The following is a 12,901-nucleotide window of genomic DNA, read 5'->3' as shown; positions in this document are numbered from 1 at the left end:
GCAATAATGTATAAGATCCTTGAAACTAAAAATACCTACACAACTGGACAAAACTTACGAGAGAGAAGAAAGAAGATCTGTAATTTGTGATTTAGAAGTAGTGTGTATATATATATATATATAATATATATATATATATATATATATATATATATATATATATATATTATATATATATTATATATATATATATATATATATATATATATATATATATATATATATATATATATATATATATATAACAAATCTCTCTCTCTCTCTCTCTCTCTCTTACTCTCTCTCTCTCTTCTCTCTCTCTGAATTTTGTCCAGTTTTGTCCAGCCATGTAAGTATTTTTAGTTTCACGGCTCTTATACATTACTGCAGTTTAATTTACATAAAAGAAAACTCTCAAAGGGACGGGAACGATCTATCTATAATTGAAGACTTCGGTTCTAATCCCCCAATTCATCAACAGTGAAATCAACTGCTATTCAATTACTTCGATTAACGAAAGACAATTACAGACAGGTATATAAAAATGAATGAAAGGGTTGAAACTTTAAGAAAACATACTCGTGTTTACATACCAACAAGCAAAGAAAACGGTCGAGAAGAAGCGGAGGCCGTCGCAAGGGTGACTCACTAAAGCCACAAAACCTAACCAAGATTATAGGCAATGTCTAAGATCCCGGAGAGGGGCCAACTTAAGACAAAGAAGGGTAATGGCAGTGCTATTTAGCTCTCCTTCCCTTTCTGATAGGCTCCACGGAATGACCGCTATCGACGAGGCCCGGGGGGGCCTAAGATCCCTCCAGTACCTTACGGCGCATTTCGACCTAAAGTGGAAAACCGCTGGCAAGGATAGTATCCTACGGGGGGTCGTAAGGGCCCAGAGCACTTCATTGCCTTGACCTCAGCGTTTGGTGTTTTGCTTTTTACGTTTCGCCTTGAACAGTTCCGCACTGATAGCTACAAAAGGGTGATCTGGTGACAGCAGTACCTGTTTTTCTTACGTGTGGAGGCTTTAAGTTGCTCAAAAATATATTAAGATTGATAAAATACCGAACACTAATACGAAAGTGATAACACATCGCAATTTGCCACGCAAATAAAAAAATGGATTCACTTTGTATAATCCAGACTGCATAAGACTGAGGTATATCATAAATGTTCATTTTTTGTAAAGTGACCAAGACATGAGGCGTCACGGATCAGTCACGTCCTGAAATTCGTGCAAATGGAATTCATTTCTAAAATTATGTCTTACGAAGCAACGAGAAAGGCTGAGATCGGAGGCGATGGCCCAGAATTCACGAATTAAACATATTATCTTCCAGAGTGAGACCTGACGTGCATTATGAGGGAAAGTGAGTGGACACGGCTTACCAGAAAGCATTCGAAGGCAGTGTACGAAGTAATATCTGTGGAACAAATAGAGGATACCGGTTGAACTGAATCCATGCTGGAGGGAGGAGGTGGGTAATTTATCAGATATGAAGCACTGGAATGATATTAACTGAAATTAAGATGAATGAGCCGCAAAAGAACAGATACGCCCTATGCAAACCTGGATGAGCTATACAGAGAAGTTTATACAATGTAGATTATACCAGACAGCCATTTACTAAGCACAACTAAACCTAACATGGGCCATGTGCTTAGCCCCTCTCCAGTTGTTGTTGCAAGAGAGTTTCAATCAATTTGATAAAGTATTATGAGAAATGACATAAGAACTTTACAAATGCTTGACCTTTCTTTCCTATAACTACTGAATTTTAAACCAATTACATTCAGGCGTAGGTTCATAACCGTTTAAAAGTGCGAAGTGTTTCATAGCGCTTACCATGATTAACAATATTCATAGCTCTATAGGGAAAAGAACAGGCATTCTAGGCACGGCTGTAAATCCTAAAATGCAGTAATATGGCTCAGAAATATACCTGAAATAGTCATATCTTAGTCATATCTTGCTATTATGCAGTCGAAATGAAGATAATAGGGTCAAATATATTGGAAAATAAGATAATTGATATCATATCATCAAAGCAAATTAAAATTACTATCAAAAGATCATTCATATATGCAAAGATTCACGCATGCCTTAAATAAAATATCTGCAAATTCACATCTTTTTTTAGTTTTCTGTAAAAGAAAACTATTGTGCCGGTTTTGTCTGTCCGTCCGCCCTCAGATCTTAAAAACTACTGATAGACTGCAGATTGTTGATCATCCACTCTCCAATCATCAAACATACCAAATTGCAGCCCTCTAACCTCGGTAGTTTTTATTTTATTTAAGGTTAAAGTTAGCCATAATCGTGCATCTGGCAACGATATAGGATAGGCCACCACCAGCCCGTGGTTAAAGATTCATAGGCCGCGGCTCATACAGCATTATACCGAGACCACCGAAAGTTAGATTTTCGGTGGCCTTGATTATAAGCTGTACAGAAAACTCGACTGCGCTGAAGAAACTTCGACGCATTTTTTACTTGTTTAAATATATAAGTCGCTGACAATATCGCACGACGGAAGAAAACGGAGCCTCATCCTGCAGAAAGGAATCGAAAGAATTATCAAACGACTGAAGATTAAAGAACACATGGACAATGAACTGATAAAAAAAAGGCATTTAAAGTTAAAAGGTCTTAAGATAGCGTGCGTATTAATACACAAGGACAATGCAAATGTAATATATACCTGGATAATCTTTGATCATCTCGATGCTACCTCATGTGACTCAAATGTAATATTTTTTTTTTTGGAAGATTACCATGGTACTGAATAATCGCTGTGTGTAACGAGACACGCGCTGTTATCTCTCCTATAATAAGTAACAATAAATCCCCAGTCCAATATCCCTTTAATCAACTTTAGTTTTAGAGCAATTTTCGCCAAACGTATTTCCCATCTCTGCAGAGAAGAAATTTAATCACCAATATATCAAAATGATTAGACACGAAAAGAGAATCAGAGTGCGTGAGAGTTCGGGTAAAACTACAATTTTTCACTTGGACTGAGGCCGACGGCATATAATACCTTCCTGTTTCCACGCTATTCATTCCCAAAATTTAACAGCCATGTAAAATGATCAGGCGATAATTTCGCCCAATTTCCGAAACAAATTTGAGATTTCTCTTTCATTGCAACACTGCAGTATCCGAATTCTATTACTTTCAGAATTTTCCTACTATTTCTTGGGATTTATCATAAATACGTCGTGATAGCCCAAAGGATTCTGAAATTTACTGACCCCATTGAGACACTGGTAGACTCCACACATATTTGAATATTGTACTTTTACAAAAAGTCCCTAAATCATCTGGGGATAATTTTTATAATGGCAATTGAAAGTTGACCTTTGACATCATTTCATAATTAAGGGAAAATTTTTCGCGCGCTTTTGAGCTTGACCATAAATCACAGACTGAATGGCATTTGTAATGCGGTCTTCAACTATTTTCCACCATATCTATACAGATGCTGGGCCACGCTACGGACATTGCATCCTGGTAGTCAAGAACCATAACAATAAATATGATGGGCAAATCTGACAGTTAGAAAGATGAAAGACTGAGCATAATCAAGGCTTGAAGTAAAAGTAAAGTTTAAACCTGTGGGGCGGAAAACATTTTAAAAGTAAGGGGAAATGCAGCATATCCTCCTCTTCTTCCTCCTCCTCTTCCTCCACCTCCTCCTCCTCTTCCTCCTCCTCCTCCTCCTCTTCCTCCTTCTCCTCCTCCTCCTCCTCCTCTGTTTAATGTATCATTTACAGCAACAGACTTAACCCTTTCTCAATGAACACAGAAAGTCTACTGGGAAAATGCATATCTATCAATACTGAAACTTGAGATAGTGATTCTACTAGTATCCAACAGCGAAATGAAAATTATATTTATTTCCAGGTACTATCCGCATTACATTTCTTAAAAAAAATATTAAGTTTTCACAGACATGAATATAATTAGTCATAAAATGTAATTATTTGTTGGAGAATGAACCTGAAAGTAGGAAAAACCTTTCTAATTTGAATTTTTCTTAGGTGGTGATATTTATTAACCTTTTTACGAGAATTTTAATATAACTTGAAATGTACAAGTTCAAATTTCGCAGATATGAGCTAAATGGGTCAATGATTCTAAAAAAAAATTCTCACTAGATAATTGCAGTTTAAGATATATCATATGATTTAAATTATTAGATTACTGAGTTTTAATCATTACCATAAAAAAGAACTGAAGATATCAGTCTCTTGGGTACCGATAACCACGGCCCTTCTTCTTTGAAACTGTCATAAGGATGAAAGCAACACAGTGCCAGATAAAAAGGGTACTGAAGCATGACAGTACTGGAAAAATGGATACTGAAGCATGTCAGTACTGGAAAAAGGATACTGAAGCATGACAGTACTGGAAAAAGGATGCTGAAGCATGACAGTACCGGAAAAAGGATGCTGAAGCATGACAGTACCGGAAAAAGGATGCTGAAGCATGACAGTACTGGAAAAAGGATACTAAAGCATGACAGTACTGGAAAAAGGATGCTGAAGCATGACAGTACTGTAAAAAGGATACTGAAGCATGACAGTACTGGAAAAAGGATGCTGAAGCATGACAGTACTAGAAAAAGGATACTGAAGCATGACAGTACTGGAAAAAGGATACTGAAGCATGACAGTACTGGAAAAAGGATGCTGAAGCATGACAGTACTGGAAAAAGGATGCTGAAGCATGACAGTACTGGAAAAAGGATACTGAAGCATGACAGTACTGGAAAAAGGACACTGGAAAAAGGAAAGCATGACGGTACTGGAAAAAGGATGCTGAAGCATGACAGTACTGGAAAAAGGATACTAAAGCATGACAGTACTGGAAAAAGGATGCTGAAGCATGACAGTACTGGAAAAAGGATACTAAAGCATGACAGTACTGGAAAAAGGATGCTGAAGCATGACAGTACTGGAAAAAGGATTCTGAAGCATGACAGTACTGGAAAAAGGATACTGAAGCATGACAGTACTGGAAAAAGGATACTAAAGCATGACAGTACTGGAAAAAGGATGCTGAAGCATGACAGTACTGGAAAAAGGATGCTGAAGCATGACAGTACTGGAAAAAGGATGCTGAAGCGTGACAGTACTGGAAAAAGGATACTGAAGCGTGACAGTACTGGAAAAAGGATACTGAAGCATGACAGTACTGGAAAAAGGATACTGAAGCATGACAGTACTGGAAAAAGAATACTGAAGCATGACAGTACTGGAAAAAGGATACTGAAGCGTGACAGTACTGGAAAAAGGATACTGAAGCATGACAGTACTGGAAAAAGGATGCTGAAGCGTGACAGTACTGGAAAAAGGATACTGAAGCATGACAGTACTGGAAAAAGGATACTGAAGCATGACAGTATTGGAAAAAGGATACTGAAGCATGACAGTACTGGAAAAAGGATACTGAAGCATGACAGTACTGGAAAAAGGATACTGAAGCATGACAGTACTGGAAAAAGGATACTAAAGCATGACAGTACTGGAAAAAGGATGCTGAAGCATGACAGTACTGGAAAAAGGATGCTGAAGCATGACAGTACTGGAAAAAGGATGCTGAAGCGTGACAGTACTGGAAAAAGAATACTGAAGCATGACAGTACTGGAAAAAGGATACTGAAGCATGACAGTACTGGAAAAAGGATACTGAAGCATGACTGGAAAAAGGATACTGAAGCATGACAGTACTGGAAAAAGGATACTGAAGCATGACAGTACTGGAAAAAGGATACTGAAGCATGACAGTACTGGAAAAAGGATGCTGAAGCGTGACAGTACTGGAAAAAGGATGCTGAAGCATGACAGTACTGGAAAAAGGATGCTGAAGCATGACAGTACTGGAAAAAGGATACTGAAGCATGACAGTACTGGAAAAAGGATGCTGAAGCATGACAGTACTGGAAAAAGGATACTGAAGCATGACAGTACTGGAAAAAGGATGCTGAAGCATGACAGTACTGGAAAAAGGATACTGAAGCATGACAGTACTGGAAAAAGGATACTGAAGCATGACAGTACTGGAAAAAGGATACTAAAGCATGACAGTACTGGAAAAGGATGCTGAAGCATGACAGTACTGGAAAAAGGATGCTGAAGCATGACAGTACTGGAAAAAGGATGCTGAAGCATGACAGTACTGGAAAAAGGATACTGAAGCATGACAGTACTGGAAAAAGGATACTGAAGCATGACAATACTGTAAAAAGAATACTGAAGCATGACAGCACAGCAAAAAGGATATTAAATGAATGACCACATAACTGAAGGGCAGGACTGATAACTAAATTAACTTGATATTATCTGCTGGCCCCTTTTCAAATATCAGTCCAGTCCTTGATCGCACCACTTGGCATGAATGAGGCTCCTCAAAACAGCAAGAATTTATCATCATCATAGAGAAGAGTGGCCTTCCGAGAAAAAGCCCCAACGAATCCAGCAAATAAATAACAGCATCACTCATCTTTTTTTAAGGCCTTTTCTCGTCCCCATAACTTATCCATTTCCTCGGCGCACCAACCGCATTTAACCCCATTCCCCTTATGGTCGCTGTGAGGCACAAACGGGCGCTCATCATTCAAATTTCCCGCCTTTCGTCACGCTTGCTTTTGCCGTCTCGGGATCCGCGTTTTGCCGCCGTTTTCTTGCCTTCGGCATCGACCCCCTCAGATTTAACAGCCCGTTCCAGAAGGTTTTAAAAGACTGATGCCTTCTTTTGCAGGGGGTAAATGGAGAATTCAAGAAGAGGAGCTTTCTCAAGGAAGTAAAGTGACGCCGCGGATCGTAACATTTGGGTCTCCGGTACGACCTCTCTAATTCCGGCACGCTTCTCCCGACTCCCTTTCCCTTTTGGCAACAGCCCGCGTCAGGATCTTCTGCTGCTCTTTTGTCATAAAAATGGTATCTATTTATAACTTTCTTCTCGCCTTTCCATGAGCGAGTTTCCCTTGCATTTTTGTAGCAGGAAGAGCTTCGGGTGACAAATGTTACCTCTTTCTCTTGCGTTCTTCTTCTTCTTCTTCTTCTCTTTATTAACTTGAATTTTCACTTCATATCTACACAGAGGATGACAAAGAACATCATTGTGGGAATTACAATGAAAACTAAAAGACCCAAAAGAAATAGTGTATATCGTTTACACTATAATTACACTGACAAGCACACAAGTAGTCATCAATAATTAAAGCCTAAGACATCTGGGAAGGTTCCATAAATATAAATGAATAATTACTGGGATGTCTCCAATAGCGACTGGAACTCCATGGCATCCAGATTCTGTCCTATATAAATACTTCACGTTTCCGCTTTTAAAAGGCGGTGGGAACTAGGCCTCTAGAATGCGTTAGCCTCCCTTTTACACCAAGTGGCTAACCTTATGTCAATTTCGGTGTTGGTTTCGACCCATAATTTACTGCTCTCCCAGCGCCTAGGTCACACACACACACACACACACACACACACACACACACACACACACACACACACACATATATATATATATATATATATATATATATATATATATATATATATATATATATATATGTGTGTGTGTGTGTATATATGTATAGTACATATACATTATAGAAATGAAATATATATATATATATATATATATATATATATATATATATATATATATATATATATATAGAGAGAAGAGAGAGAGAGAGAGAGAGAGAGAGAGAGAGAGTCTGTCTGCGTGTAATAGATTACTCACGCGGAAATCCCTCTCAAAGGCGCCTTTTTAGCATTGTCCCGGTTTTTTTTATGACGTTAAATTTCTTTCGAACTTTGAACAGGAACGAAAAATGCAAGTCGGATTTTTTACAGCATTTCTTTCGATCTGGCCTTTCACTGAACCCTTTCGTTTTATTTTATTTTCTTTTCCTCTTCTTTCCTTTCTCCCTGGGTGGAAAAAACGAACGTCATTTTGCCTCGAATTATCAAGTGTCACTCAAATGAGAGTGATTTACACTGACGTTTGCTCCGCCCGTTTTACAGATTAACTTTAGATAAGAGTCTTGCTGCAATTTAATAATCGCGTGTCCTGCAATTCCGCTTCTCGTGGAAAATGGAAATACGGAAAAAACAGAAAGTAATAATGAAAAGGTGAGCGAGATGCTGCAAGAAGCGGATGTGGAGAATGAGCTAAAATAGAAAATGATGAGGACAAAGTAATGATGGCAACAGACGGAAATGAAAAAATAAATATATGACATGTCATATTTTTTTTCAGGGTGTGATGAGACGTATCAAAAGAAGATGATAAAAGAAGACAATTAAAAGAGGAATAACCATAATGATAAAGAAGTTAAGTAGAGAGTTATTAAAAGGGAAAAAATGTCATGAGGGGAAAAATAAAAGCAAAGTTTGAGGGGAGAGTTATAGAATAGATATAAAAGAACTTGCAAGAGGGGAAATATAATCAAGAGAAAATGAAGAAGAAGAAGAAGAAGAAGAAGAAGAAGAAGAAGAAGAAGAAGAAGAAGAAGAAGAAGAAGAAGAAGAAGAATGGTTATGGTCGTCCAAGAACGAATGTGGTTTGCATCTAAATGACCTCGCCGAATTATTCGGCTTCTTTGATGTCAAAAATTTATGGACTCTAATAATAATCTTCATTTTCCCTTTCCTCATGTATATAACAGAGTCGCTTCACATCGCGTTAACAGAAGAACAAAGAGGTATCTCTCTCTCTCTCTCTCTCTCTCTCTCTCTCTCTCTCTCTCTCTCTCTCTCTCTCTCTCTCTCTCTCTCTCTAGCCTTTGCCGACAATGAGCTCATAGTTCTATTATGTTTCGTGTTACTCAGCTGAACGCAGCCCATTTAAATATTCAAATTTATTGTCGGCTATTTCTCGACAGTTCCCGCGAATATTCTCCTCGGGAGTCTTCGTCGGAATTCTTACATTATTACTCATAGTGTAGATTTAACTTTTGATTTATACGAAGTATAAAATCTTATGCCAAACTCCTTGCCCTGGCACCATATAAACATGAGAACTGTCAGTAAGTATATGTGGCCTTAGTATGTAAATTAGCATATACATGACGTCCATTCCTACGGTAATATGTCTATCTACAGGGTCCAATGGTGAGATAGTTTGGTACCCATCGACTATTGCTGATACACAATACTATATATATATATATATATATATATATATATATATATATATATATATATATATATATATATATAATATGAATATAAAAGGCCCATAAAACACTATTTAAACATTTGCAACCATATATTTCAGGCACTTGCTTCTGTGCCCCTGTTATAGAATATGGACAGATGAAATGTTACAAGGGTATATATACAAAGCATATATAGGTGTGGCATTAAGTCTCCGATGGTATATATACCCTTATAACATTTCATCTGTCCATATTCTACCAGGTGAACAGGGCACAGAAGCAAGTGCCCGAAATATATGCAATGTTTAAATAGTGTTTTATGGACCTTTTATACTATATTACACTGTGGTATTACAGGAAAAGACATTCATATATATATATATATATATATATATATATATATATATATATATATATATATATATATATACTGTATGTACAATATATATATATATATATATATATATATATATATATATATGTATACATATATATATATATATATATATATATATATATATATATATATATATATATATATATATATATATGGTATTGTGTATCAACAGTTACGCATTACATTTTATTGTCTAAATGATAACTTTGAAAAAAGTATATTTTTCACGAAAGCTCTCGCAAAGTTCTCTGTTTAATTCTCAACACACATCGTCATTTGATTTACATCAAAATACACTCGTCGCTTTTTAATAAATGTGAAAATATGTGTTTTCTGTTCAAGCCAATGTCTCATGAGTAAGCTAAATAACAATTACTTTCTCCTTCAAGTAAATCCATTACGTGTACTCTTCTATCTAACCATAAGCTCTGGGAACGTCAGAAAGTGGAAAATTTCTGAAATCGGATAATCCTAACAAATTGACCCTTACTTAAGTCTCAATAATTCCTGGCGGCAAAAAAACATAAAAATGAAACTGGTAATTAAACAAGTCAAATCCCAAATGTGCAGTAATCACGTAAAAGGAGGTCAAGTATCATTCAAATCATGAATTAAACTAGATTAAACAAATAAAAAAAAGCATGTTTTTCCCCGTAATTTAAAGGGATATTCATGCAACAGGTTGTAAAACTTTAACACTGTATTTTAACAATCTAAAAAAAAAAAATCCCTGAAGAGACGATTAATTCGTTCTCTGGTTGAAAATATTTCGAGAATATTTGACGAGAATATCTGACAAAAGTAAAACTTTCTCGCTTTCTTGCCGGTCTTGTAAAGAGGAAGGATGAGCCACGGGGTGGGGTGGGGGGGAAAGGATATTGGGTTAATTAGCGAGAAAATCGCCTGATCGGATTAACCAGGCGACTGGATTTGTCTGAGGATTTCTTTCGTGAAAAGAAAAAAATAAGATGAAATTGTTTTAAGTCGAGTGAAAACGATGAATTTGATCTCGTCTTATTTGATGAAAAAGGTTTTGGAATTGTGGTATTAGTTATTCGCAAAAAGTAGCTGGGATTATGGGACAGTTTTTGACATGATTGGAAAGGTTAATCATTACTGATATTGGACACTCTCTCTCTCTCTCTCTCTCTCTCTCTCTCTCTCTCTCTCTCTCTCTCTCTCTCTCTCTCTCTCTCTGACTTAGAAACAAATATAACACCAAATGTGTTGGAACTGATGCAAACTAGAGAAAAATGCGCATAGTTAAGAAACACATCTAAATGGTAAGAAATTAAATAAATTTAGGGCTTAAGTCATCTTACAATAGTGAAAAATTCAAGCTGGTGACAATGTATTAAAACTCACTATAAATACACAGAAAAATGAAAACGTACGAGGTGGGAATTAAGATTTCGTCTGAAAACAAAAAAGAAAAAATCTATTTGTAAGTCACGCCGCAAAAGAAAAATAAAGAAAGCAGATCTGAATTAAACGTTCAGTAAGCCTTAAAAGTCTAAATGTTACTTCACCCAACAAAACATGCCTGAAAGAGAAGGATTTGAGAGAACACTCGCCGAAACTGGTCTTTGGTCAGAGATTAAAAAACGAGACAAAAGTTAAAAAAAAAAGTAAGAAAGAAAAAACTTAGTAAATTGCTGCCTTATTTACAAAAAAAAAAAAAAACTGTAAACTAAAGTTGCCAATGAATGTGAAAGCACTTGCCTGTTTAGCCCGGTGAAATGTTCCTTTCTATGCAATTGGAAGGAAGGGAAAACCTCGCAATTTCCCAAAAGGTAGAAAAAACGGTAATTGGCTGAAATGCCAGCGTTCCTCATTTTTCCTCCGGTCCTTTCGAAATGAGGTTTCAATCCAGAATTGGCCTCACTCGGCTATTAGTACTCACTCACTGAGTCGATAATACAAGCTCAAAAGAAATTCGTTTCGACGGAAAAGTGAAGAAAAAAAAAGATAAATGCAAATTCTTGCCCGTTTCAGCTCATTTTGAAAGGCTCGGGGGAGGTGAGAGGTGGGTCTCAGGCAGGAGAGGGGTAGGGTTTCTGTGGAAGTATTAAGTGCTGGACGTTTATTTTCAATGGCTTTCTAACCCAAGTTTTTCGAGCCTCCGTCCTACAAGGTTTCTCTTTGCTCTCTGATCCAATAATTCACAGCTATGATAAAAAAAGTATATCCAAAGAATGGTAACCCTAATCATCTATGAATTCTTCCCCTTTCCAAATTTTGAAATAAAGTCAGTGATGAAAGAATTAACTATTCTTTGAAAAAAAAAAAAAAACAAAAGAATTACACACGAATATGCCATTTTAAACACTGGAGAAAATTAAGCCTACACAGATGCATGGTCACTTGGTCATTGTGTACTTAGACCATTTCCTTACATATTCCAGTCAGGACTTGAAATCCGGTTTCTTCATCGTGACCCACCTCTCGAGAATGACCTGAAATCTGGCAGCCCTTTGACACCGATCAATGTAGAAAACATTGAGGGTTTGGCGAAAAATGTGAATGACAGAACAGTGAAGGAGCAACGTATAATCAACTTGCTGGGAATTAGATGACTTAGTGGCATTCATCCTTATCAGTTGTACGAGTATGTTTATTAACAACGTGAGTTCATTGAGCACTGAGAACGCACACTGCTGCCATTAAACAATTGATACAATATATCTAATCCTAAGTAGAGACTTTTATTTATAAATAAGACCTAAAAATGAAGAACAGTGTTATTTATAAACCCTGAGGATCAAGATTTAGTCATATAATGAATTTGATACAAACTTGAGGGAATGACTAAAAACAAAACCTGAGCAACAATTTGAAACAAAAATGAACACATCAAGTTCTGTGACCTGGGTCGCAAATATTACTGAAAACAAGAAATTGATGCTCTTCTCCCGCACCGAAGAAATTAAGGTTTAACATAGATAACCCTGGTAAAGCCATATGCACTATTTCCTATGATGGCGAAAGATATTCCCTTAATTTCTGTTGATGCTTGTGCCGATCAGGTCAGGAAAAACAGAGGTGTGGAAGAGCTTCACGGTGGCCCTCCATGGCAACAAACCTGCCTTCATATTACATGGTGCCAAGGCTCCTGCTTCAAGGGATGTGAAATTGAAAAGAGAGAGGCTATATCTGCCTCGTTTGCCTGAACCGACATCATTGTTTTGACTTTCCCAGTTTTCAGATTAGAAGAACAGACCAGAATTTAGAATTTTGGCCAAGCGCTGGGATCTATGAGGTCATTCAGCGCTGAAACGGAAACTGACAGTAAGAAACTCTGAAAGGTGTAACAGGAGGAAAACCTCCCAGTTGCACT

General features: G+C 36.9%; 2 protein-coding genes across 3 annotated transcripts in view; one reads left to right on the top strand and one right to left on the bottom strand.

Annotated features, from left to right (window-relative positions):
- Positions 1-12,901, bottom strand: part of LOC136851936 (tyrosine-protein kinase Dnt-like) — a 500,118-nt gene that overhangs the window by 122,404 nt on the left and 364,813 nt on the right. The gene's annotated exons all lie outside the window — the stretch shown is intronic.
- Positions 4,324-5,712, top strand: LOC136851805 (zinc finger protein 62-like). Its single transcript, XM_067126116.1, has one exon. It carries the CDS (start codon positions 4,324-4,326, stop codon positions 5,710-5,712), a length of 1,389 nt encoding a protein of 462 aa, XP_066982217.1.

The sequence above is a fragment of the Macrobrachium rosenbergii genome, chromosome 24, assembly GCF_040412425.1.
Source record: "Macrobrachium rosenbergii isolate ZJJX-2024 chromosome 24, ASM4041242v1, whole genome shotgun sequence".
Taxonomy (NCBI): Eukaryota; Metazoa; Arthropoda; class Malacostraca; order Decapoda; family Palaemonidae; genus Macrobrachium; species Macrobrachium rosenbergii.
The sequence above is the reverse complement of the archived record's forward strand: the minus strand, read 5'-3'. Positions and strand labels throughout refer to the sequence as shown.